We start from the raw sequence: 27,344 nt of genomic DNA, 5'->3' as shown, positions 1-27,344 counted from the left end.
AGCCATCCAGTTTGTCTTTATTTATGCTTCAAATGTCTTTTACTCAAAAACTCACACAAACTAGACTAAAAGTCATCAGTGAGTCCCGCAGCATCAGTGTTATCACAGCTCGGACCCAGTCATCGGCCTTATTCCTCCCACGTGTCTCCATAGATGTTCTTCTTCACTGAAACATAAGAAATCACAGAAAAATGTCAGATTTTCCCTGAACAAACCTATCTTTGTGTTACCCTATCCACCTCGAACATCTCTTTGGTAGCACTTTACCCTGCTTTTTAGGCCTTTCTGACTCCTCTGATGGAGCTCTGACCATCGTGTCCGCCTTCTGAATGAGCGTCACCTCGTAGTTCTCTCTGTTTTTGTGTCTCAGGTCCTCATAGAGGACGGGTTTCTTCCTAGGCTCCGCGTTCTCGTCCATGTAAGACTGAACTGACAATGGCAAGACCCAGAGTTTTATCATCAGACACTGAGAATGTGCATCTAGCCTAGTTACCAACAACATGTTTAAGTTGTTTCCCTGCTCCAACACACCTGACTCAATGGTCGAATTAACTGTTCAGCAGGTCATCAAGCTCTGCAGAGGCTTGCTAATCACCCACTGATGGAAATCAGGTGTGCTGAAGCAGAGACACACACACATTCACACCAAGGGTCCATCCAACCATGAGTGTGTTGGGTTCAGGTCCAAAGGAAGAGGTGCAAAGAAAACATCGAACATATAGAGGTTTCTCTGCCTGAACACACACAGCAGGTGATGGGTGATCTGTGGGGGATTGGGCGTGTTTCTTCTACCAGAACGACATGCTCCACTTCAATAGGCCGACCGAAAGCATCACTCTCTGGGCCATTTTCAGGTATCTGAGCTGGGGTAGGCACTCTGATTGGCCCGGTAGTCACTAGGCAGGATCTTTGATTAACTTCTGCTGATTGATTGTAACTCAGGCCCTGTCCACATGTAGCCGGGGATCTGCTAAAACATAGATATTTTTCTACGTTTTGGCCTGTCATCCACACGAAAACAGAGTTTTTTCACACGAAAACGGATCTTTTTAAAAGCTCCGGCCAAAGTGAAGATCTGCGTTTTCTCCGTTTTGGGTGTCTGCGTGTGGACAGACAAAACCGGAGTTTTAAGGTCCGCAACGTCACTTTCCGCGACAAAAAATGCTGACATCACGTGTGCGACCTGTGTTTACACTAGCCGACAGCATGGATGCCCTCAGAGCTGCGCTCGCTTTATCAACTGTCCAAGCGCTTTTTGCTTGTTTGTTTTTGCAAGCGGAATTACTGCTCCTTGCGGAAGACCACAGACGAAGGACGAGGTTAAGAACGGGGGAAGTACTGCCGCCTACAGGTCTGGCATGTCCTTAACAACGTATTTTTCCGGTACGTGTGGACAGAGTTTTTTTTTAAACAAGGTGGTGTGGATGCAAGTTTTTGGAGGGGCGGATATTCGTTTAAAAAAAAAAAGGCTACTTGTGGACTAGGCCTCAGTATGAAATCAAATGACAGACGTCGCCAAAAAGACCTGCATTTGTAAAATGAGAAGAGTTGCTGGTGACAACGATGTAAGTCACGAGGCTTTGTTGTCTCACAGCGCCATAAAAAACAGCGCTTCTTCTGGTCAGTAAACGCCACATTTTACATCATACAGCTACTCCCTGTCCTGTCTCCATTAAATTGCAGCATACAGAATAAAACTTTAATGTTCATGGATGCTTCTTGGCGCAGATCTGGGACACCACTCACGGCCAAAGCAGTCGTGATATGCTGACGTCTCAGCAAAGCCCCGAAAGAGCTGAATTTGTATGGAGACACAGCAGCTGGGAGGCTTGAGCCGTTGTTTCTCCTGGTCAATTTTCCCGGAACTCGTACAGAGAAAGAACGGCTACGAACAGGCTGCTGCTGCTTGATAACCTGCTGTTTCAGATGTGTTGGAGAAGGCAAACACCCCTAAATGTCCTGGATAGTTGCCCTCGAGGACCAGGACTGAAGACCCCTGGTCTATAAGGTACCTGGAGCACTAAAGTCATCTGCTCGACCCGCTTGAACAGGTTCATCAGGGTTGAATCCGTAGTCGTCGTCGTCGAGGCTGGGTGTGTTTGGAGCTTCTGTTGGCTGGAACATGGCGTCAAACGAAGAGGTGTTAGGGTCGTTCCGCTCCGACTGACCACCGCTGGAGCTGTTGGAGGCAGAAACAAACAAAAAACAAGTGTCCAGCAACTGCTGCTGACCTCCAGAGAAGACAATCATCCAAAAGCCATTCAAGCAGGGCAACGAGTCAGTGTGTCCAACTCACTGATGTCGAGGCATTCCTGCCCTCTGCCTCAGGATTTCTCCCAGAGGAGAGTTCTCTAGCCTCTTGAACTTCTCCAGGCACGTCTTCCCGTACGAAATATTCCCAGCCAGGAAGCCACAGAAGCCAGCAACTGTAAGATGAGACCGAGTCCGCAGAAACGGTTCATTTGAGAACGATGCTAACTATACATTTAGTTCAGAGGTATAGAGGGAAAAACACCATTTCTACATCCTACATATCGGTTTATTTAGTCATCTTAGATTCACTTTTAAAAATCAATCCAACTCTAGATGATTGGATCAACTTCAGCGAATACAAAACCATCTAGAGCTAAATCCATTTTAGATATTAAACTAATATGTGGTAATAACGGAGTCATCCTCTGATTGCTAAACAGATTATGTAGATCTTGTAATATTACATGTGGTCTTAATGGTAAAATAAAACGGAACCAAAACGGCTTTTTAAACATTCCGAGCTTTATTTGTCATGAGCACATGAAGGAAGAGTTTCCTGTGCAATGGAGGTCTTACTGTGCTGTCCACACTGTAAATGTATAAAAAGATAAGATTAAAAGAAGCATGCAAAAATGTAATAAAGCAACCCAAATGTAAACTGTAAGGAAGTGTAAATGATGCACGTTATCGGCTACGTACGCCTTTGTACAACTAAAGAGCTACATTAGCTGATGTGGTGACAATCCATTTATTATCTTTAACGGTCTGGCATGAAACGCCGAGGGTGATCTGCATACAAGGACATCTTTTTGATATAATTGAATAAATTGAGATGAAGTGCGAAGGTAGTCACCCCAAAGTAAAAGATCGTTAAACTTACAGGCCACTTTGGGTAGCGATCCAAACCTGGGTGATGCAGAAAGAGCTCCTACAAACAGATCGGTGTTAGTTTAAGGCTCTGAAGAGGCCCAAGGTCTAGACTGATAAATTATACAGAATACCTCTGGTCACTAGGGCCTGAGTGATGGCCATGCTGATCACAGAAAAGGGCACAGCTGTGGAGAGATAATTACGGTCAGGCAAAAGCAAAAACAACAAAACACACATTTATCCTTTAGATGGGTGGAAACAATAGCTTGATGGGTTGTTTTGGGGGTAAAGAACCTCCAACAATGTCAGCCCGGACCCTTCATTTTGATATGAAGTGGGAGGAGGTCGTAGAAAAAACAGGCTTTTGCTGAGAAATGTTCTGAAGGCTCCTTAAAGTTTTACAACTTACATCTATAAAAGAAGCTCTCACGCCTGCACTCCAGCATTATCCTCTTCTCCTCCTCCGTGAGGACGTAGTCCATACCCAGGGGCATCTGCAGACCATCACACACATCTGGAGTTAGACTCATTAAACTGGGATTATTTCAGTTTTTCTCAGGCCTGGCTCACATGGCAAGACAGATATGCAGATTTTATTACCGCACTGGCTCTAAAGGGAATTTCATCACATATGGGCCATTCCCATCTGTACCGGGTCGGCCCGGGCCGGGTAGCGTAGGTTGTGTACATATCTGGGTGGCCTGGTATTTTTCCGGGCCACCCAAGGCTCATTCTCAGCCCTCTTCTCGAGGGGGTCTGCTTCAGGCCGACCAGGGCCAACACACCCACTGCTGACAGCAAATTCACACCTTCCATTAGAGCAAGCCTCTGATTGGTGGGTAGAATCAGCCCACATGGGCTTAAGGCAAGGATGTGTGAAATCAACCGGGCCAGGCTGGGGCCGACTGGGGCTACCCGGCCCGGGCCGACCCGGTACAGATGGGAATGGCCCAATATTCTGCCTTGTGTTTAGAGCACTCTGGTCTGCTCAGAAGGATGCCAGGACCACCCGGATCATAAATCAAGCCTATAAGAAAGCAATTTCACAGAGAAACTCTTTTTTTTTTACTTAACTCAGGTTCACACACAGACTGAACGTGAAAATGACCTGCCCTTATTTACTGCATCAGCCCTTATTTACTGCATCAGCCCATATTTACGGCATCAGCCGCTGATAGATGTAGATTAACTCGAGTCAGAAAACGACACACAGATCTACGTCGCACTGTAAATCTACATTCCAGGTCTCACCCATCTTGGCTCGCGCCCTTAGATTTTGAACTATTTGCCAACAATAAAGAATTGATTGAAGTGTTTTTAAAATTAATTTATAGTTTGTTTAGAGGTGAAACAACAAACTTTATACAGGTTAGTTCTTTTGTTCCATTTAAAAAGTTTATCTCGCTCTTATATATATATGTTCTTGTATATTTATAGTGTTTATTATTTCATATTTTCAGAAATTTTAGCCGTTTTGTTTTGTAAATAATTTAATTTAGTAGCCCAACCAGAGGTAAAAACGACCCATGATTGAAGGTGACGGTGACATCACGTGATATGTAATATTGTTGCATGAATTTTCACATTTTACAATAAAATAAAACAACGTTTGTGTCATTTTCTCATGTTTAATTCTTGACCAGTGTCTAAAATAAATAAGGTTTAAAGGTTACTCTGAACATAAACAAGCAGGCTTTGGTGAACAGACAGGAAAAGTGATCTACTCTTCGTTCGTTAACCTTCACCAGATAATCTAAGGCACAGAAAGCAGCCTCCTCAATCTGATGGGATTAAAACATCAGACTAGTTAAATTGCTCAGCCTGTTAGCGTGTCTGCTCCTCTAAAGCCAGCGTTAGCTAACCCTAGCTAACACCTTAGCGCCTGTTTGTACGTGTTTACCTGCGCCGGTACGCGCTGCCGCGCCTCTGTAAAGTCTGCGGGAGTAGATGACATGATGACGAGAACGCCCGAGACTTCAATGCATGTAGGAAAACAAAGTATAAGTCACTCAAGAGACCAACTCGTTTGTTGTTAGGAACAATGTCATAGCTTCTGCAACACTTACATAACCCGGAAGTGGAAAATGAACTGCTAGATAGAAGAAAAGTAGATTTTGTTAGAGTTACGCCTCAATAATTAACGCGCATTACACATATCTAGAAGCAGAAATAAAATATTAACACATTCTACTTTCTGTCCGTTTACCCAATCAAACCACAGATATAAAAAAATCAAACTACAGAATTTTGGCTTTTATTTTGAAATTCAGTGGGAAGTAAAATCACTGAAAATGAACTAGCGCCCTCGTGTGGTTGTGTAGAGAATACCACCATAGTGCTCAAATAATAATGCCTCTCAAATAATGGTTAAAGGTGCTTTAACGCTTTTTCCAAACAAACTAGGCCAGCTAGCTAGAACACGGTCCCAGAACTCTCACCCCTCCTATCGGGTATAATCATTAGGCCGCGCCCCTCCGGATATGTGAACGTGCTCTGCCACGGTGAACAACACAAAGCAGTGCACCGGTGTTCTGATACAACACCTGTTGCTGTTCACGTTGGCGGAGTCATCGGTAGGAGAAAAATAAACAATATAAACATCTAACTTTAATAACTTGATTTAAATTATTCATATGGGAACGAAGTATGTTTTAAAATGTTAATTTATTGATTATTTTCAGTACAAAGAGTAATAATAGTCTGCTAGTAAGCTACTGCTTACTGCTTGTTTTGTATGTCTATATTGTTGTGGCCTCTTGTTCTTTACTGAAATGGGTTCTCTTTTTTATTCTTGTTTCAACATTAGAGTTTCCATGACGAGAGCCTCGCGGGGTCTGATACAGAATATAAACCGGAGCCTAGAGCAGCTGTTCGAACTGGAATAGCTCTTCAAAAATCGCAGCATCAGTCCAGAGGGAGGATAACCAGATTAGGTGTGAGAGCAGTGGCGTGTCCAGATCTTTTAAAATGAGGCAAGGCACAACTTTGCGCATGGGTGGCACCAATGGTTATGCTTTTTTTGTTTTTAACCCCCAAGCCTTTTGTGGACAATGAAAAGCCTATTTAAAGAAATTAGTGTGTTGGCACCTGGGGTGGCCAATCAGATTCCAAGGGTGGCATGTGCTACCCCAGGCCACCCCAGGCCACTCCCTGTGTGAGAGGACTTCTTGGAGAGACTGTCTATCCAGGATGCACGTCAAGTTGAGGAGTTACAACAGCAAAGGATTGCTGAAGAGAGGGTTTATTAATTTATAATTGTTTTTCTTTATGTGTACTGGTGTGCAGAACCGAGTTCCCTGCTTGTGAAAAATAATTTGTTTAATTACGCAGGCTGGATCAAAATTAAACTTCATCACATCAATTATTATTAAAAGCATTTATATACCAAAGTATAGTTGTATTTGGTGTAATGTTATTGCTCTTCTTAATTTTTTTTAGTAATTTTTAAAGATAATTAATAAAAAAGGGATAATTTATTTGCTTTAGAGTTTGACAATTTTCTAGACATTCTACATTAGGAAAGTAAATATTATGTTCACACAGTTAGTACCACTATTCATAAGCATGTAGCAAATAATTAACCAAGTCATGTTCTTTATCAATTATTTCAACAGGCACGAATCAGACCCCTAAACTTGGAGTCATCACACAGATTGCCGGAGTGTTGCTTAACACGAGACCCAAGTCTTCTTTTTGGCATTATGGATGAAACATCAAGTGCTCCACCATTGGGTCCTCCTGCATCAGATGTACCTTAGTGTATATGCACAAATTGCAGGGAAATGCCAACAGATATTGAAAAAAAAAATGCTGTCAGCAACAACCTCAATCCTGCATTTCCAACCTCCCTCAAATGGAAGCATACATTTTGCATGAGGGGGTCCTCCGGCTTGCCTGACGAATGTGGAATGAGATCTGTGCTGCAGAAGATCTTCCCGTTCCTGAGTTTGTGAGTTCAGACATGCAGCATACCGTCACTTTGTGGTCTGGCAATATGGAGCATTGGGACATGGTAACAGGGTAGTAATACCAAGTTGCTGTGTCTGGAGGATTAGAGACAGATACCCAGACCCACATGGACAATATAAAAGTTTCATCCCAAGCAGAATCTTAACACAGAAAAAAAAACAACAACCAAAAAGACTGTTGCAGATACTCATCTTTTAATTTTACCATCACTGTGTATATATACTTTTTTTGTATTTTGTAACTTGTATCTTTTTTCTGAAAAATTTAATTTTTGTTATTAAAATTTTATATTTTTCAAAAATCAACTCCAGTTCTTTCTTCCAAACAGCGATGTTAACACACCCATATGACCAAAAAAATTAAATAAAAATAAACTATGTAGTATTTAAAATTTTTATTTACAACCTAAAATGGAGATTTTTTTATTACATTTCTCACGAGACTTAGTTGCTTCTGCTATAACCATCAGGTTAGTGAACAGTAAGAAGCCACTGTGCAGCTGAGATGTTTGAAGAGCTTTTCCAGCTCTAACAGCTGCTCTAGACTCCAGTGTGTTGATCCCTTAGAAGCTGATTGTCTCAGTGATGTGGGAGAGTGCATCCTGAAACATACAGAAAGAGAGAAAGACAACATCAGTTTTTCTTTTTTGTTTTTCTACAAAAAAAATAACACAAACGTATTGTGAGTGACAGCTCCGGTGTGAAACTTAACATAAAAGTCTGAGGAGATGCAGCTGTCTGTATTCGTCCACACCAGCTGAGTGTCACTCATTAAGGCCCACACGTAGCCGGGTTTTTTTAAAAACGAATATCCGACCCTCCAAAAACTTGCATCCACACCACCTCGTTTAAAAAAATAACTGTCCACACGTACCCGGATAAATACGTTGTTAAGGACATGCCAGACCTGTAGGCGGCAGTACTTCCCCCGTTCTTAACCTCGTCCTTCGTCTGTGGTCTTCCGCAAGGAGCAGTAATTCCGCTTGCAAAAACAAACAAGCAAAAAGCGCTTGGACAATTGATAAAGCGAGCGCAGCTCTGAGGGCATCCATGCTGTCGGCTAGTGTAAACACAGGTCGCACACGTGATGTCAGTATTTTTTTTGTCGCGGAAAGTGACGTTGCGGACTTTAAAACTCCGGTTTTGTCCCTCCACACGCAGACACCCAAAACGTAGAAAACGCAGATCTTCACTTTGGCCGGAGTTTTTAAAAAGATCCGTTTTCATGTGAAAAAACTCCGTTTTCGTGTGGATGACAGGCCAAAACGTAGAAAAATATCTATGTTTTGGCAGATCCCCGGCTACATGTGGACAGGGACTAAGTGTCCACGCTAACATTGTGAGGAATTTTGTTGTTGGTAAGTATAGTCCAGATTTTAGTGTGTTGAACGGCAAGTAAACCAACCGTGATAAGAATTGATGGGGCAAAATATACACAGTCAACATAAAATAAAAAAAGATAATAAAATGGAGCACAGCATCTCGATTTGTAATAATAAATACAAAATACACATATCGTAATCAAAGATTCTCACTGAGGGTAAGAATTTTTTTTTTTTACCTGTCTGCCTTCCAACTTGTTCCTGTAACAACTGCTGGGTGGTGGGAACTGGAACACCAGAGAGAACACCAAGGTTACATGGATTATCGGGCCTCGGAGTTCTTCGCCTTGGTAGTCCAGCTCCAGAAGTCAGCCTCACTGAATTGGCTTCACTGGAGGACTTGAATGATCAATACAGACTTAAGGCAGAGAGGAAAAATTATCTCTGTCTGACCCAAACAAAGTTTCTGTTATCGAATCTGACGCCATAAGCAGCCTTGGAGTTGCGTGCAAAACCCCCATGCTGGAAGGAATGCAGACAAATGCTGTGAATCTCTATCCACCCCCCCCCCCCCCCCCCCGCCTTCAGATTGAGGTCTCCACCGAGGTCATCAAGCTAAAGGACTCACCGCTCTCTGTGCTTCCCCATGACCTCCCTCCCACCTGCGGAGCCAGCTGGTTGAGCGCCACACAGGCCGCCCCCGCTGAGGAACCAGGATCCCAGCCCCTCCCCCCTACCTACCGGGTCTCATGTTGTGAACTGTGACGTTTGTTGCTTACATGTCGGGTGTTTTTTTTGCATTGGAGTGCTACACCCTGCTGGTGTAACCCTGTTAATGCCTTTTTTCTCCCTCCCTGAACTTCCCTCATGTATTCCCTTATTCATCTACAAAGGAGTGCCGTTATGGCTGCTCCCATGGTCTGCCTGTATCTGTCTTGTCTATATGTGTGTGTGTGTAACCTTGGTCAGGTTGTACTATGGAGTCAAGTTCCTACGCTCTAAAAGGAGCGCTGGCAATAAAATTCATCTGATTCTGATTCTGAGTATAGCGGCCTGGATGTCTGAGATGTAGCGATAGTCCTTGTCCACTTTTAGTGTGTACAAGCTCCACTTCTTGGATTTCTTGTTGAACAACTTCTGGTACCTAAAATAACAATATTTTAACAATTTACATTAGTATGTAATTATTCCTATGAAAAAGTCAATGAACATGTAAACTGTCTACATGTTCAACAACTTCAACAGATGCGACACAAATAGTCAAACACTTGTACACTCTCACATTCACACACTTGAGGCAACAAGATACCTGTTAGCCACAACTGCCCAGTTGCAAACTTACACAAGTGAAGCCGTAATAGACAATTTGTGACATTCAACCTCCCCAAAAAAAATGGTAGTCAAGGTCATTTAATTTTCGTGCACAAGGACACAACAGGTTGGATGGAATGGAAATGATAATGGCAACCGCAAATCAGTAGCTGTCCTTGCCCTAAATCCACATCAGCTTTTGTTACACAATGTACAAAATAAAATTAAGGGAGGAACTTAAAAACTACATACTGTATTGTGCCATCAGTCTTTCTCTTTGCTGGTCTGTCAACATGATGGTTGTAATCTAGTGCAGCCAACATGGTCCTAGCTGAGTACACGGGTGGTGAGAAGCTGAAGCGATTGCTCGCATACATCAGGATGTGGTTATGGAATGATTCCAGTTCTGCAGTTGATCTGTAAATTCATATTGGACAAAATAAAATAATATTAATACAAGAACATAAATTATGGTGATTTATGAACCAGAAGTCAATTTATAATCCTATACCTGAAGTGTAAATATTTATGTACGTTTTTCAGCCAGCGTTGATCAAGCACAATGTTACGCCGTTTCTGGTGTGCCAAGGAATTCTTCTGAAGCCAGACCTTTTCACTGTTCTCCACCAGGGGACCATGGTGACATTCACCAATGGCCCAGGCATGTTCCCCTACCACATGGTGTAGGACACCGGTCCACAAATCCTAATGAGAGCATAAAAATATTTGGGAAAAAGATAAAACATCTCCTGAACTCCAGGAACACAGAAGTCTTCCACCCTGTTAATTTTTCAATTTAAGAAATGTAGGCTATATAAATATTTGATCTAGGTTTCAGTAAACTTATTCTGCCTTATTTTGATAAAACTTGTTGATAGCTATTTCAAATTCATCTGCCTATCTTATGTACTTACAGTTTCAAGTTACTTGCGAAATTAGTCACTTTTACACTTACATAGTAAAAACAGTCAGAATATTTTTGTCTCATTCTTACAGAAAATAAGTATACGAGCCATTGTGAGCAGGAGTGTGTAGTATATACACGCCCACAACTTTCAGTCTAAGAACAGAAAAGCATCATTCACCTCCATTAATCTTATCCTGCCACCATTTCCATCCACATCAAGAACCTCCTTCAACATGTAACCTTCACTCTTTGGTTGGAGCACTTTAGACACTTTGGTAGTCAATACGGCGTCCCAAATAAGACCTGTTCAAAAGACACGGATCCGCGTCCACAGACACCAGAGGGTTAATGCAGCTGGAACAGCTGTGTGCACCCTAACAAATCATACATCAAAAAACGAGCGGCTTGGCCATGGGAGGTGTTTTATTACTTTTCTAACCGATCTGATTTACCGTGGCAAAAATATTAGCAAAAAACTTCAAAAAATGTCTCTATTTTTGAGCTACCCTTCCAAATCTTGAGTGTGTGACATTTTTTTTTTAACATTTGCATAAAACTATCTTGTGTCAAGTGGAAGGTCCCTTTTTAAAATTTCTTCAAGAAATACGGAAAAACTCCGCAGTACATAAAGAAAGGTTGACTGACAACTAGGACTGGGTGCCAGAACTCTGGACCTCTTTGGGACTGAGTGAAAACTTTTGGTAGGTACCAATATCTGACAAAAAGTATTAAAATGTTCCAATGTGCCACCAGGGGTCACATGATTGATCCCGAGTCATGTTATGAGTGGAGGAGACACGTCCCCTCAAGATCACACCGCTCTGCTGCTGATGACCTCTTGGTTGTGCCGAGGTCGAGGCGCAATTGTCGTGGCGACAGAGCCATTGCAACTGCAGCCCCAGGCTGTAGAACCGCCTGCTAGTGATGGGAATTCCGGCTCTTTTTAGAGAGCCGGTTCTTTTGGCTCAGCTCACCAAAAAGACCCGGCTCTTTTGGCTCCCAAGTGGCTCCTCAGATTTTCTGTTGCGTAGAGTACATTTATAACCAAAATAATGCTAAACTATATGTAAAAAAAAGCAATATATCATTAATCATTTCTATGGATTTAATAACTGAACATTTTAAGAAATCTCCACTTTCCGACTGCTGGCGCTCATTTTCTCTCCGTCTTCGTCGCGCTCTCCTCCCTCTCGCTCGCCTTTTTCCTCCTCCTCATTCCCTCTCGTCTCCCTCCTCCCACATGTGCTCTGCTGTGTGTCTGAGTATGATCCTCCCTCTTCCCCGCCCCTACTGCTCTGTGTGTGGACAGTCTGGACACACAGTTACACATGTTGACCAATCGCCTGTAGCTTTCACCAAAGCAGGGGGGGAGGGGAGGGGACGGCTCCCAATGACGAGCCGGCTCCCGTCGTTCACTTCAAAGAGCCGGCTCTTAGAGCCGGTTCGTTCGCTACTGACACATCACTTCCGCCTGCCACGTGAAGTTAGACAGGCAACATCCTTGAGGTCTTTTAGAACCAAACTGATACAGCATCACAGATGTATGACGTCACCCTAGGTATGTCTTTTATAGACTTTTAACTGCTCAGATCCCTTAACTGCTGTCAGTTGTCTTAACTGAATTTAAAATGATTTGTTTATGATAATTTTATATTTGGCATGTTTTTTTATCATTTGATCATGTTGATTTTATAATTTTATTGTTTGTATTTTATCGTATTCAGCGCTTTGGGCTGCCTTGACCGGTTGTGGGAAGGCAAGGCGCTATATAAATAAATAAACGAAAATAAATGAAATGAAAAAATGAACACAATACAAAAGGGAACATATTTCCACAATAAGGACATTAACATATGCAACACAAGACAAGCAATGGCAGCTCGTGCTGCACCATCTTCTTCCAAAGGTAGCTAAACATGCCTCTCTGCAAGTTCCAATGTTCATAATGAAGTATTTCAGACATTTATTAAAAACATTTATTTACATTATGACGTCCTTCATCACCTCCGCACTTTATTACAACGGTTTCCCCAGTAGTCCCTGATAGATTTTTTTAGTTTGATAGTTTACTTGCTTTTATTCCCCTTTAAAACAGCTGTACATTTTTTCACCAATGTGTGCATATTTTCTTTTTCTACTTATATAAAATTGCAATTGTATGTTGTATCAGATCAAACCCACAATTGCACACGAGCTGGGGTTACCTATTTCTGATCAGTATGAAGAACTGAGTTTAATGTAGTAGCAATATACAAAGCCTAGATGATGCTGTTGCACTTGCAAAATGATCATGCTTTTTTCACATGGAAACAAGAATGAATAAACATCACAGACTTGTTTAGAGAACACTAGACAACTACATGTCTACAACTGTCTGATGCATTTATCATTCACTCAGTTTTATTACATAACATTGAAGGCCAAACATGAGCAGTTTTTTTCTACTCTACGTGGTGTAATGGGACGTCAGTATACGAACATATCCTCTGTAGACCTTTATATAGCTTCATAAGGCTGTGCAGAGGCACTGAGCTATCTGAGCTAATCAGTAATTTTCTCACTGGGTCATCGTGGGGTTAATTAAGCAAACCACACTGACATTTAATTAGACCCTAACTGGACCCAACAACGTCACGGATTAGATTATCTACTCAAACAAACAGGCCTCATTTACACCGATTTCATCCCCCCCCCCCCCCCCCCACACACACACACACACAAACTTGAACTGCCTGCATTAAATGAACTCTACCAGTCACTATTAAACAAAGTGGGATGTAACGAAATCTAATGATGACCTTTCTGTGGCATCGACTGTGAAATATTAAACACCAACATTTAGCCACATTTAGTGTTTTAATGACATTTTGTCACATTTAAGTTCTCATAAAGATTAAAAGTACACAGCCACATTTAAATTAGATTTTTTTTAACTACACATTTATTTAACTGGCACAAAAGTATAAGCAGGGCTAAGAGATCTTCTACATCAAGGGTCTTCTACTAGATTTGTTCAAGGGTTAGAGCTTTTTCCAGCAGCTGTGAGGACCAGATGCTCTTCTAAAATAAATTCCAATTATTGTTGTATCTTAATATATTAATATTTGATATAATAATCTTTCTCCCAAATTTCTGTTGTGTCTTTTCAGCATTTGTCAGTGTTTATGTTCAGTAAACAATATTTAGCAGGTTGGTAGGCAGAGCCAACCACTAGAAGGAAACACGCTAATAAGTAAAATAAAGTTACATAAAGCGCTCCCATGGGGGAAAATAACAAGACTTTAAACACTTTTTGGCAAACAGCATGCTTGAAATACGACGTCAAAATGATGGAGAGCGGAACCACTTCATGAATAGGATGCTTGTACATGCGTTGCTTTCCTTCTGTGAGTGTTTTTTGTCGAGACAGTGAAATTATGCACTATTATAGAGGAAAAACTGAGAATCTAAGAGCTGCTGCAGATTAAAGAAAAATGTTGAATAAGAACTGAGTTTGTTGTCAGGTTTGTTTAATTTGATATAGAAAAAGTAGAACAGGCATTTTCTCTATTCCTGATTCATTAATTATTGGCGGCCCGGATGGAGAGGTCTGGTGGGCCGGGTGTGGCCTGCGGGCCACCAGTTGATGTTCTGCCGTACATTATGTTTCATTCAAACCTATAAAAAATCTCAGAAAGTGTCTGTTGTCAGAATTTGGAAGTTAACTAAATAATTAAAGGCTGAATGTGGAACACGAACACCAAAGCGACATCTAGTGTCTGGAGGTTGTAGTTGCAACAATAGAACAAGGTTTCCAGCCGTCGGGATTCCAGGTTCACAACAGATATGTGACATTTTTTAATTTGGGTCCATCTGTTGTCGGCTTCACCTAAACTCACTCTGGTTTTATGGTAAATGGTAAATGGCCTGTATTTGAAATAGCACCCTCTAGAGTCCTGGAACTCCTCTTTGCCACAGAGCTAGCCTCGCTGTGCCTCAATGGTGCCCTCTACTGGCTGGTAGATGTAAACATAAACCCAGTGTTGTACCCATCAAAATAAATATTTGATTGTTTTTTTAAATAAAATATAGCTTTTACATGAAATCCTGTACCTTCTGCATGCCTCTAAACGCCCCGTGGAGGTATTATTTAAAAAAAAAAAGCTGTTTATTAAATTGCTCCACATTCAACCTTTAAATTAAAACAAATAACATTTGAACTCATATTTAAACTAAAATCAGGTTTATTTAGATTTAATTCCTTGTATGTATTTTTAAGCGTTCATGTGTTTGATTTGGTTACATTCAGCAGATCATTTATGAACGTCTTACTTTAGAGTCACTACACTTCCGTGCACGTCTCTGCTCCCTCTATGCTGCTGCCTCCATCTACAGGTCTCTCTTAGGACTCATTCCTTATCTGAGTGTGAATTAGCAAAATGGTCGAATCCATCATGGTCTGTGTTCCAGTGCTGCCCAGCCACTGTGGATCTCTAGAATCAGAACAGAACTTGGGAAAATTGTTTTTAACTTTATCGCTCCATCTTCTTGGAAAAAGAAGTAGGAACTGAAAATTACACAACTGATTTCTTTAGGTCTATTTAAAACACTTAAATGTTTGATAAACCAGCTCTCTGCGTAAGTGTAGCTGCTTTGCTCACTGAATCATCCCAACCTTTTTTTGTCTGTCGCCGTGCTTTCATTGTAACGTGTGACTCATGTAATTCTCTGTTTTGCTCTTGTGCTGCCCTCCTGGACCAGGTAACTCTGGGAAATTAGATCTGATATCAGTAATTCAACCTAAAAAGTGAAGCTAATACATGCTAATCCAGATAATTAAGCCTTTGTTTGTTATAACTGTGATGATTGTGGCTTACAGCTTATGAAAACCCCAAATTCAGAATCTGATACAATTAGAATATTGTGAAAAGGTTCAATATTCTAGACTCAAGGTCTCACGCTCTAATCAGCTAATGAATCCAGAACATCTGCAGAGTTCCTGAGCCTTTAGACCAGGGCTATTCCATGTGGTATCCAGCATGTTTTAATGGTTTCTCTGTCCCAACACACTTGAGTCAGTGGTTGAATCACCTGTGCAGCAGCTCATTGGGCTCTGCAGAAACCTGTTAATCCCCCACTGATTTAAATCAGGTGTGTTGAAGCAGGTTAACACCAAAACGTGTTGGATACTGGCCCTCGATGCCTGGAACTGAATAGCCCTGCTTTACATGGTCTCTCAGTCTTGTTGAATCACTGACATAAATGGCTTTTTGCATCATTCTTAGAGTTTCAGGTATTGATAAAGGTCGGACTTTTTGTAAAACTAGTATAAACATGTTATTGCACATTAAAACAGTTTCAGTGAGCTGCAGCTAGGATAAGTTTGGTTCCCAGAGAAGAGACAGGTAGAGGAGCATTTCCCTTCATGTGACCCACAGCTGTACCGTCTCTTCTCTCATGGAAAGTCGCTACATTAGTCTGGCCTGACGTGACTCTGAGCTGCCACCAACAGTTTTATGGGTCAGAACCCGGGTCGGTGATGTTCCAAAGTATTGACCAGTAACTATATTAGGAAAGTCAATAGCTTATCAGTGTTGCTCCAAAAATAGAACCCATTTATGAACTCAAGTTGTGGCTTTCTGACTCTGGGCACATCCTGCCTCACACCAAACATCCCCACGAGATCCGGACCAGCCGTCAGCTATCTGACTGCCCTCTCATGTGTTCAATCGAAGGATCAACCTGCTGGATTTACAGTCTCACTGTAGCTGGACAGAATACATAGGCAAAGGAAAAAAAAAACTAAAATCAGGATTTTCTCAGCAAACAAACAGACGCCTCAAAAAATGAGACTTGCCATGAGTTTTAGGAGCTCCTGAGATAAAAAGCTAACAGACAGCAGGTGCAGAAAGACGACCACTTATCATCAGACACCATGCGGGTTTGGATTGCGACACAACAGGGAGCGAGGGGACGCTGGCATCAGGTAAGGCTAATCAAAGTTTGAAAGGTGTGTTCGTGCTTATCTGTGCGTCGGACGTGAATCTGTACATCCCAGTCGGGTCTGATGCCCCCCCAACACTTCCACCTTATTTGTGTGGAGGGCAGCACGTCCAGCCCCAAAGCCCAGGTGAGTCTAGAGGATCACCGACTTACTTTACCTGCTGCAGGTGAGCAAAACAGCTGGTTTGATTCCATCTGTGTAAGGTTTCGCTGCTGTCTGTGTTTTTGTGTAGGAGACAGGTGTTTCTATAAGTTAAAGCAAAGTCTTTCCTCATTTAACAAATAGAGACTCGGCACAAAGGACCGTATCGGTGTTGGACTTTAACGTGGCTGTCTGTTAACTAATATATGCCAAGCCTAATAAAATTAAAGCATTTAGATCTTCATGGAGAAGAAAAAGGTCATTCCCAGCCTGACACTGATTCAGTTTTCATTGTGTGGCAGCGTGGTGTGGATGGAATTTTACTGCAACCACAGTATGTGACAGAGAGATCAATAATCTGGTGTGTGTGTGTGTGTGTGTGTGTGTGTGCTTTCATGTGTGTTTAATGTATAGTTTTGTTAGCTCAAAGTTACATTAAGTCAGTTAAAAAAACAAGAAAGGAAAAAGATCGACTGTAGAAGAAAATCTAAGATTTTTTTTTGCTATAAATGAAAATAAACGTTGAAATGTTTTTTCTGTCACTCTCAGAAAAAGATGGAGAACCAGGATGAGAAATACCAGGGAAAATGCAAAGGTCTATCTGATTATTATTATTTTTTTAATGAACAAGGAAATAAAAGTAAGATATTAATATTAATAATAAAAATACAGTTATAATATTGTACACTTAACCCCAATTTTTAGAATTTTATCTTAACGTCATATTCTGTTCATGCTTTAAGAAGACATAGATAGAAAATATGCTGAAAGCAGTTCATTGTCATTTTAGTTCTTAAACTCTAGTGTTTTGTTCCAGAAGCCAAACCGAACCTTGCACACTCCACCGTGGCGCTGGTAGAGCCGGACTCAGAGGAAAGGGATCCATGGGATCTGCCAGAAATAAAGGACACAGGAGTCCCATGGTCAGGTGGGGCGCCATTAATGATCCATTTGTGTGTTCATAATGTTTGTTATTCTCTGTTCAGTTGGAACAATCATGCATCGGCTCTTTTCGTGCTTCTTTCGTGTGTCCTTTCTTCATGTGGTCCCTTCTTTCAGTCCCTCCTGATACAATCATTTATTTTATGCTAAATTAAAGCAGAGAACTTCCTTTGTATTTATTCACTTTAAGATTTTTTCTTTTAGTCTGTTTTTTATTAGGGATCTGTTAAATGTTTGATTCTTAAGCAACTTTTTGTATTGATCAAAAACTCATTTCATTTACTTTAATGATGCTATCAGCATTTTGTTTTATCAGGAGAAGAACAGATCTGTAACAATCTAATTACTTGGATAATAATCAGACATAATAAATGTGATCTGTGGTGTAAACTGCTGAGTTCGTGCCAAGACATCACCGACCAGTTATCAATGTTAGAATGAGCAAAGGGCCTTCTCAGTGGCATGCAATAATATCAGATAAGGCCAAGTAAATAATCAAAATTACATTAGTTAAGCACAAAATTAAATCTAATTGGATTAAATTATTTTGCAGCTATTTGACAGTAAAGGCAGGATCAGATAAATTATGGTCTTCGTGTCTCCTGTTTTGTTCGTTTCAGCTCTGGACACCAGAGGCAAGGCCCTGAGAGTTCTGGTGTCGGTGTTGAAGCTGATTCTGCTGCTGGGCCTCCTCTACATGTTCATCTGCTCCCTCGACATCCTCAGCTCAGCCTTTCAGCTTGCTGGAGGTAACAGAGCTGAAGAATCTGCAAATGAAATGTAGATTAATGTCATAAATGAATTCTGCTGTGATGTGCAGCACCACAATGTCCAATTCTGCCACCCTACTGAAGATTAAGTGGTTCAGATAATGAATTCAGTTCAGTTCTCACCTCTTCCAGGTAAAACAGCAGGTGAAATCTTCCAGGACAGCTCGGTGCTGTCCAACCCCCTGGCTGGTTTGGTCATTGGTGTTCTGGTTACTCTGCTGGTCCAAAGCTCGTCCACTTCCTCCTCTATAGTGGTCAGCATGGTCTCCGCTGGCAGTGAGTGGGAGCGTCTACACCACACACTCAGAGTTCAAGTAGTCTTAAGGTTTCATATGTGGAGGAGTGAGACAAACATCACATCTGTGTCTTCTGGCAGTTTTAACAGTGCAGATGGCCGTCCCCATCATCATGGGCACCAACATCGGCACCTCTGTAACCAACACGCTGGTTGCCATGACGCAGGCTGGTGACCGCAGCACCTTTCGCAGGTAACGAAGGACTTTTCCCCATTTGGGAACATAAAGAAAATGAGCCAAACTAATTTTGCTGACATGGTGAAACAGTATCTGAAGGACTCATGAGCTTTTATCGCTGCAGCCGTAAACAGCTGTTTCAAACGCAACACAGTCATTCTCCCACACACTGAGCAATTAGTCGAGATGGAAGAAGGTCAGAAATTCAGAGATTACATTCCAGCTGTTTGTTTTTCACGTTTACTATCACCAAGGTAGTCCCACCCACCCTGCCCACTGCCTGTTTGAACTGTTGCCCTCAGGGCGCCGCTTCAGGTCAGTTAAATCACACACCGCCAGACTTTCCAACAGCTTCTTCCCTTGGGCCATCAGAACATTCAACACAACAGCACCATTCAACCCCCCACATCCCCATCAGTAATGTGGACTAATCTGTTTTGAATCATTTTATTGTATTAGCAGATCTGAATCACTGGTTGTACTTTCTTGTTGTTTGCTAAATGTTTTTAAGTTGTTTTTAGTCCTTTATGGCTTTTGACATTTATTGTCTTGTGCACTGTTGATGGCAGACCATCTGTAATTTAATTGCCATGAGCAATTACAATAAAGTCTATTCTATTCAAATCTATGAAAGGTAAACGGCCTGTATTTGTATAGCGCCTTCTTAGGGTTCTGCAACCCCCCAACGTGCCAACACAATCAGTCATTCACCCATTCACACCCACATTCACACGCTGGTGGGGATGAGCTACGGCGTAGCTACAGTTTCCCTGGGGCTCACTGACAGAGGTGAGGCTGCCGAGTACTGGCGCCACCGGTGCAGGCAAGGCAGGTTAAGTGGACCAGGACACAACAGCAGCATTCTCTAGTCCGGGCTGGGATCAAACCTACCGATTACAGGACAGCCTGCTTTTCCTCCTGAGCTACTGCTGCCCCAGACAACAGAAACACTTTTGATTTAAAGTGACGGTGTGTACTTTCCCTGGCGATAGGGGGCAGTACGTACCTAAATCATTTCAAGCAAGTGGTATTTTTGTGCTCGAGTAAGACCTCACCAACGGATGGCCATTAGGCTCAAAAATCCCCGTGAGCGCAACCTCCAGCAAACACATCAGACTCCCTTTCATCACTGGCAACGAATGAAGAGGTAAATGTCCAAAACAACAACGTTTATGAATGGCTGACATTTTGTGACCGTTTGTTACAAATCAGTAAATGCATTTTGACTTTGTAGGCTCCCGTAGAAACAAATATCACGTCTAATATGGCCGCATCCAGTGACTTAGACCCCTCCCATGAATTGTAGACCCAATTTTTATGGTTAAATGTTACAAAGTTGCCAATATTTTTCAAAAACTGGACTTCATTTAATTCATTTGCAACAACATTTTGATGAATGCTTCCAGAGATTAACGGTAATTACAATGTCACTTTAGATGTTCATTGTTTTCTACTCTTCTAAACCAAAACCAAAGAGGCTTGTAGAAACTTCTCCGGGCTCTTTTACAGTTTGAAAAATATGATATTTAGGCCAAGTCAGAGAGGCTCAGATATATTGAATGTGGTTTATTCTCCATGTTTCCAGGGCGTTTGCTGGGGCCACGGTGCACGACTTCTTTAACTGGCTCTCTGTTCTGGTGCTGCTGCCTCTGGAAGCTGCCACTGGGTATTTGTACATCCTCACTAAGCTCATCATCGACTCCTTTCATATCCAGAGCGGGGAAGCCCCAGACCTGTTAAATGTGATCACTGACCCCCTGACTGAGTCCATCATACAGGTGAGACGTCATGAAAAGGAGTCATGTTCTTTATCGAAAACCAGTGCGGAGGATGGGATTGGGATGGGACAGCTATTTTGTTACCAGGTGCCACGCATGCAGCACCGTTTACATTTGATGTTTGTGATTATCGTCATTTCGCTGTTTTCCTGTCCACAACGTTATCAGACAGATAAGAGGTTCTGTAAAAGATTGTTATCTCTCCTACCTCAGCTGGACGAGTCTGTCATCAGAGACATCGCCATTGGAATCCCAGAAGCCAAAAACAAGAGTTTCATTAAGAAATGGTGCCAGACCTACACCAATACAGTAAGACGTGTAGTAAAATGTGTCAGACGGGCCATACACCTTTAATATTATAGATGCTTTTTTAAGTTTCTGCCAAACCGCTGCTGTCTTTCAGACCTTAAAGAACATGACGGTTTCTGGGCCAGAGAACTGTACGGCGCCGTCTCTCTGCTGGGTCGATGGGAACACCACCATCACACTGAAAAATATGTCTGAGACTTATTACATAAAGAAATGTAAGACCAGTGAAACTATTGAGTATTTCTGTAATGAGTTGAGGAAAATGGTGCCATGTGCTAGTAGTAAAAACAGTTTATTTTAATTGCACTTCCCTTAAGGTCCATGGGCAAATATTTAGATGTATTTCATACAGAGTTCTTGTGATGATATCCAGTCCCTGTAGTAACGCGTGTTCCCCCAGGTCAGCACCTCTTTGTGGATGTGAATCTGACTGATCTGGCCATTGGTCTGATCCTGTTGGCTCTGTCTCTGCTGGTTCTCTGTTCCTGCTTGGTTCTGATTGTCAAGCTGCTAAACTCCATGTTAAAGGGACAGGTGGCTCTAGTCATCAAGAAGATCATCAACACTGGTGAGCAGCTGTGCACACTGGACGTGCTGCACGAGACAAACTGATCAGCGGAATGCTAATGTGTGTCTCTTGCAGATTTCCCATTTCCCTTTGGCTGGGTCACGGGTTACATCGCCATCTTAGTCGGAGCAGGAATGACCTTCATTGTGCAGAGCAGCTCGGTGTTCACGTCGGCCATCACTCCACTTGTTGGTGAAGTCAATTTTCCATCAGTCATATAGCTAAAATGTTTTATTTGGTTTCATTAGAGCTGATTTGTGTGAAATCCACTTTTTAACCACCAGTGTGTTTTGCTGATGTAGGCATTGGTGTCATCAGCATAGAGCGGGCATACCCGCTGTCTTTAGGCTCAAATATTGGGACTACCACCACGGCCATACTGGCGGCCATGGCTAGTCCAGGAGACAAGCTGGCTAACGCGCTGCAGGTGAGTCATTCTTTCAAAAAAGGCACAATTATGTAAAGCTTTATCCCACATCTTATGAGCACTAAAACCTGTCTACAAATGTTTATTTTAAATAGCAAATACACTGAGTAATGCTTTTATAACCCTTGATATGAATTATTGGATTATTTTAATCTTTATGTTTTCAGTCAAAACGATCAAAATCTTGACTAAAATATTTAAATGCTGTTGGAACATCAGGTAAGCTAATAAACGTTAAATCTATATCACAAATAAAAAAGACATTTGCTATTTAAAAAATAACCAAAAACAAAACAAACTCAATATTTACACTTTAACTAAAATGAATAATCACGATAGAATCAGCTGGAATGTCTGACTTAATCTCTGAGCAACTCGTTTCCCTTAAAATCAAGATTTGCACATGAAATGAAGCTCAAACAACAACATGTGGCTATGAAACCGTCTCAGAGGTGATCCTAACAGAAGAAAAAAATTTTAAATGATAACAGCTAAATTATTAAAAAAGAAAATTAAAAATCGTCTAAATAAAACAAAAATGACTAACGTTCTAATTATGGAATAATAAGAAATTGTATGCAAAAGATTCGGGTTCCAGCAGAATTATGGTGATCAGATCATCCTGGTGTTTGGGTCAGAGACTAACTGTGAGTTCACCGTTATCTAATAGTGAACTCTTGATCACATCTAGCTAAGGATTGATGATCGATGATAAGTGCTGAACGGCCCTTCGTATTGAAAACACTGCATGAAAGTGTGTGTGAGAAACTGATTATGAAACATTCAGCAGAACCTTAAAACACTTTAAACTAAATATACACCGAGTTACAAAATGACATAATAATGTTATTTATTAACAAATATTTACTGAATATTTTAGAATAAAATCTGCAGACCTCTTTTTTCATGTGACCAAAGAAGCAGGAAAACTAGAAAAAGAGGAAAAATGACTTTGAACACCTGAGTACTACTATAGAGTACTTATAGTACAACTACCTACTCATTACTTTTCCAATCACATCCCTTTCAGTCATGAAACACAGTTAATGATTACTCAACTGTCACTTCGTTGTTACCCATTCATGAGCTATTAATGATTACCTATAAAGTAGGTCCTCGTCACTTTTGCTCTAAGAAGTGAATTCATGTCTGCACGTGCTACCGTTCAGGTCAGGTTAAATCCTCCTGGACCACAATCCGCCCTTTTCTCTCCTTTCATGGGAAAACACCTGTTGTCATTGTTTCTACTACATTTATTTCAGCACTGAGAGCACAGTAAATGTTTCTTACTGGGGTTTATTTTACATATGTATGTATATATGTATGTATGTATGTATATATATATATATGTACATATGTAGGTATATAAATACATATATATACACACATACATACATACATATATATATATATATATATATATATATATATATATATATATATATATATATATATATATATATATATATATATATATATATATATATATATATGTATATAGTAAATGTTTCTTACTGTGGTTTATTATATATGTATATATATATGTATATATATATATATATATGTATATATATATGTATATATATATATATGTGTGTGTGTGTGTGTGTGTGTGTGTGTGTGTGTGTGTGTGTGTGTTTGTGTGTGTGGACTGAGGGTAAATGTCACAATTTGCTGTCTTTTCCGTGGACTGCATCTTGCCGGTCATTATCACGTGACAGCGACTAGTCGATGACAGTCATAAAAAGTCACTATAGAGCGGTGAAGTCGACTAGTCGACTAGTTCATACAACCCCTGCTACTGCTCCCCAGAGTGTTCTGCAGCATAATCAGCATGTTCTCTTTGAACTTGATATCAAAATTTTCCCTCCTCTTCGTCTCCGCACGGTTAAAGTTACCCTCGCGGTCTATCACTGGCAAATCAAAAGTGAGACAGATGACACAAGCGCCCCCCTGTACTTGCTTGTTACCACATTCCACCCGGCCACAATAAAAAAACAGCCATTGTTCACCTCCGCCGACTCCGACACCGGCCAAAATATGATACCTGGCAGTTAATTAAATACAGGCTAATATTAGAGGATTTACGGTATATGTATATGTAGCCATGCTGATATATATATATATATATATATATATATATATATACCAGCATGGCTACACACACACACACACACACATATATATATATATATATATATATATATATATATATATATATATATATATATATATATGAACCATTTTGTTTACAAGTGTGTCCTCCATAGAAAGTTTCAGTGAAAATAAAAGACCAAGGTGTCAGACACAACATTTTTCAAGCAAAGACCAAAAACACACATAGAAAACACTCAAGTAAACAAATCAGTTCATTCATAATAGACAACACATAGAACAAATAAAAGTCAAATAAAAGAGTTGCTGTAAATACATAAATACTCATAAAAAAAATCACAGCTATATAAAATGTTCTTTTGTGTTGATCCTTTAGATTGCCCTCGTGCACCTCCTTTTTAACCTCTCTGGCATCGTTCTGTGGTACCCCATCCCCTTCACCCGCTTCCCCATCCGACTGGCTAAAGGTCTGGGGAATATCACAGCCTCCTACCGCTGGTTTGCTGCCGTCTACATCATCGCCTGCTTCTTCGTTTTGCCGCTCTTCGTGTTCAGCCTGTCTCTGGCTGGGTGGCAGGTGCTGGTGGGCGTTGGTGTTCCTCTCATTGTCGTGTTAGTCTTCATTGTGGTGGTCAACGTGCTGCAGAAACGAAGACCTGACTTCCTCCCTGCAGCTCTGCGTTCCTGGGACTTCCTTCCTCTCTGGGCCCACTCTCTGGCTCCCTGGGATAAAGTGGTGGGTGTGTGCACAGCCAAATGCTGCTGCTGCTGCAAATGCTGCCAAGGTACAAACGAGGAACATGAAGAACAAAAGTCTGTGTTAAATGGCACAAAAGTACACAAGGCGGTGTATGATAACCCTGCAATGAGTGTGGAAAAGGAAGTGGAAAATGAGATAAAGATAGAGCTAAATATTCTAAAAAAGACCCAGCTTTGAGATTTTATATTTATTCAGAGTGATTTTGTATGATGCAGAGAATACTGGTCATGACCCATGATCTAAGAATTTAAAATGTACTTATTTGGTCACTCCTAATTTATATTTTTATACAACGTGAGGAATGGTGACAAGTCCTTTATTGTTAATGCTTAGCTGCAGTGGTCCAGAAATAATTAGGAGTCCATCAAAAGACCAAAACCAACATGATCTGTCAGCACTGACCATCTCACCCTCTCTTATGAAGCCTTTACTTGAGTTTCGTCATGAAGTGTGTGCCTAAAACTGAAGAACTGGTGAGACGTGAAGCCGCAAAGCTCTTAGAGCTTTTGGCTTATGCAATACAAACCAAATAAAACATTTATGGATCTGTATTTGTTTTGTAAATCATCCTTTTTTTAACTGTGTTAAACAGAAAGAAGAAAAACTGTTTTGTTTAGAAAAAATTAGTCTTTCCTTCTCATTTAAACTGTTATTCTAATCACTCTGAAGTGTGATTCTGTGTAAAAGTTATAGTTTATTTTTACCCTTTGTGCATAGCTTCCTGTACAGCCTTTGTTTGGAGAAACAGTGTTTATTTCCAACAGGATTGATGGGCTAACTGCTAGTCCTAATTCATCCCAGGCCAGTGTCTTATTGTCATGTTGAAACAGCTCCAAGTTCCAATTTTCACACTTTGTGCAACTTTTTCAATGAACTGTTACCTCACCATCTTATACAGACAACATAGTTATTAATTAAACATAAATTACTAATATTTACAAAATAATGGCACACGAGCTGCTGTAAAATGATGTTGAGCTAGTTGCTTTAGGATGGCAGCAGTAGGCTTTGGTCTTGGTGCACTATGACTAGCTGTTAGCTCATCAGTCCTGTAGGATTTGAACACATCTTCCCAAATGAAGCCGTTCAGGAAGTTTGTGCAACAAACTAACAAAATGACACGAGTGAAGGTTGGATTTGGTCTTTTGAGAGTATTTGTCATAATTAAAACAGAATTTATCAGACACATTTGATGACATTCTCACTTAACTCTTCATAAATATTACCAGACTGTCCTAAAAAAACATAAAATATAAAAGTTCTGGTAAACTTGACGTATTTTAAATTATATTTTAAACTTTTTTCACTGTGCCAAAGCAACACGTATATTCTTTACACATCGTTTTAAGATGTAAAATTATTTTGTAATTAGACGTAAAGGTGAATAAACATCTTATTATAATTCACATTAATAATATGTAACACAATAAATGTTCATTTATGAAACATGAGTACGTGTTTCTGTTGAGTCAGTTTATTGTTCTGGTGGTAGAAATCCCCAAACTCATCAGTTCAAACGTGTCCTGAACCGGTGTGGATCTCTGACACGGTATTTATGGCCTTCTTATCAGCGTTATCTGAAGTTTTCCAAGTAAGATAAGGCGGGTGAGAACAATTATTAATAATGAACACTTCAAAGGGTTCAGAGAATCAAACTCTGTTCCTAAACATATGATAACCCTTATCACCATCTTTACTGTCATCACATTAATGTTTCACAGTTTTTTGTGATACTTTTCTCTCAGTTTTCTTTTCTGTTTTTGGTTTCAGCTGAAGATCACTTTGTTCCATTTGTGAGCGTTTATATGTTTAGTAACTGTGTGTCTGCTCCTGGGCCCACCACGGTACTGTCCCCGTCAGAGAGCTGTGCATGGAGACTAATACACACGATCAATGTATCAGCACTGAATAAACACATGACACAGCAACAAGGGGTGAACGGCCTCTCATGCTGCAGTCATCCACCCCCAGGTGATAAATTATTATTATAACAAGTCAGCATTTAAAATAACTCTTGGCCTGTAAAGTCATCACTATGAGATATAATTAGACTTTATGAATTGTTGGAGTTGCTTTCCATGAAATGATAAATGAATGATAAATGACCCGCACTTGTATAGCGCCTCTCAGAATAAGGACTCCAAAGCGCTTTACACTACAGTTTATCATTCATCCATTCACACACACATTCATACACTGGTGGGGATGAGAGGCGAGGCTGCCGAGCACAGGCGCCACTGGACCCTCCGACCACCACCAGCAGGGAAGGTGGGTTAAGTGTCTTGCCCAAGGACACAACAGCAGAATTCTCTGTCCGGAGCCGGGATCGAACCTGCAACCTTCCGATTACTGAACAACCCGCTCAACCTGTTGAGCTACAGCTGCCCCAAACATCTGAAACATCTGGTGCCGTTAACAAAGCTGTAATAACTAGAAACATTTAGACT

At 40.9% G+C, this 27,344-nt stretch overlaps 2 protein-coding genes and 1 long non-coding RNA gene across 8 annotated transcripts; 2 read left to right on the top strand and 1 right to left on the bottom strand.

Moving 5' to 3' along the window:
* LOC107382197 (OCIA domain-containing protein 1) lies at positions 1-5,207 on the bottom strand. The gene is made up of 8 exons (XM_015954238.3): positions 5,024-5,207; positions 3,533-3,617; positions 3,255-3,308; positions 3,134-3,181; positions 2,297-2,426; positions 2,013-2,179; positions 268-429; positions 1-166 (listed from the first exon to the last, which is right to left on the bottom strand). Exons 1-8 carry the CDS (start codon positions 5,075-5,077, stop codon positions 129-131), a joined length of 738 nt encoding a protein of 245 aa, XP_015809724.3. The 5' UTR covers positions 5,078-5,207; the 3' UTR covers positions 1-128.
* Positions 5,208-5,493: 286 nt separating this feature from the next.
* On the top strand, positions 5,494-7,540 carry LOC139070517 (uncharacterized). Its single transcript, XR_011521015.1, has 3 exons — positions 5,494-5,696; positions 5,930-6,056; positions 6,738-7,540. It is a non-coding gene; the product is annotated as an uncharacterized lncRNA (long non-coding RNA).
* An 8,750-nt stretch (positions 7,541-16,290) lies between these two features.
* On the top strand, positions 16,291-26,081 carry slc34a2a (solute carrier family 34 member 2a). Of its 6 annotated transcripts, none has more exons than XM_054751621.2 (13): positions 16,291-16,596; positions 17,305-17,395; positions 17,573-17,683; positions 18,318-18,446; positions 18,600-18,743; positions 18,844-18,955; positions 20,526-20,718; positions 20,932-21,027; positions 21,122-21,242; positions 21,428-21,595; positions 21,671-21,787; positions 21,898-22,022; positions 24,514-26,081. In XM_054751621.2, the coding sequence occupies exons 1-13, from the start codon at positions 16,546-16,548 to the stop codon at positions 25,072-25,074; spliced, it is 2,019 nt and encodes a 672-aa protein (XP_054607596.1). In that variant the 5' UTR covers positions 16,291-16,545; the 3' UTR covers positions 25,075-26,081. The 6 variants fall into 6 exon arrangements, with proteins under 6 accessions (XP_054607596.1, XP_054607597.1, XP_015809731.1 ...); XM_054751622.2 differs by having other exon boundaries at positions 16,292-16,596; positions 17,305-17,350; XM_015954245.3 differs by lacking the exon at positions 16,291-16,596 and adding an exon at positions 16,612-16,740 and having other exon boundaries at positions 17,305-17,350.
* Positions 26,082-27,344: the final 1,263 nt, after the last annotated feature.

Source organism: Nothobranchius furzeri, chromosome 7, assembly GCF_043380555.1.
Source record: "Nothobranchius furzeri strain GRZ-AD chromosome 7, NfurGRZ-RIMD1, whole genome shotgun sequence".
In the NCBI taxonomy this organism is placed as follows: Eukaryota; Metazoa; Chordata; class Actinopteri; order Cyprinodontiformes; family Nothobranchiidae; genus Nothobranchius; species Nothobranchius furzeri.
Note: the sequence above shows the minus strand (reverse complement) of the source record. Positions and strands in the feature narration are given on the sequence as shown.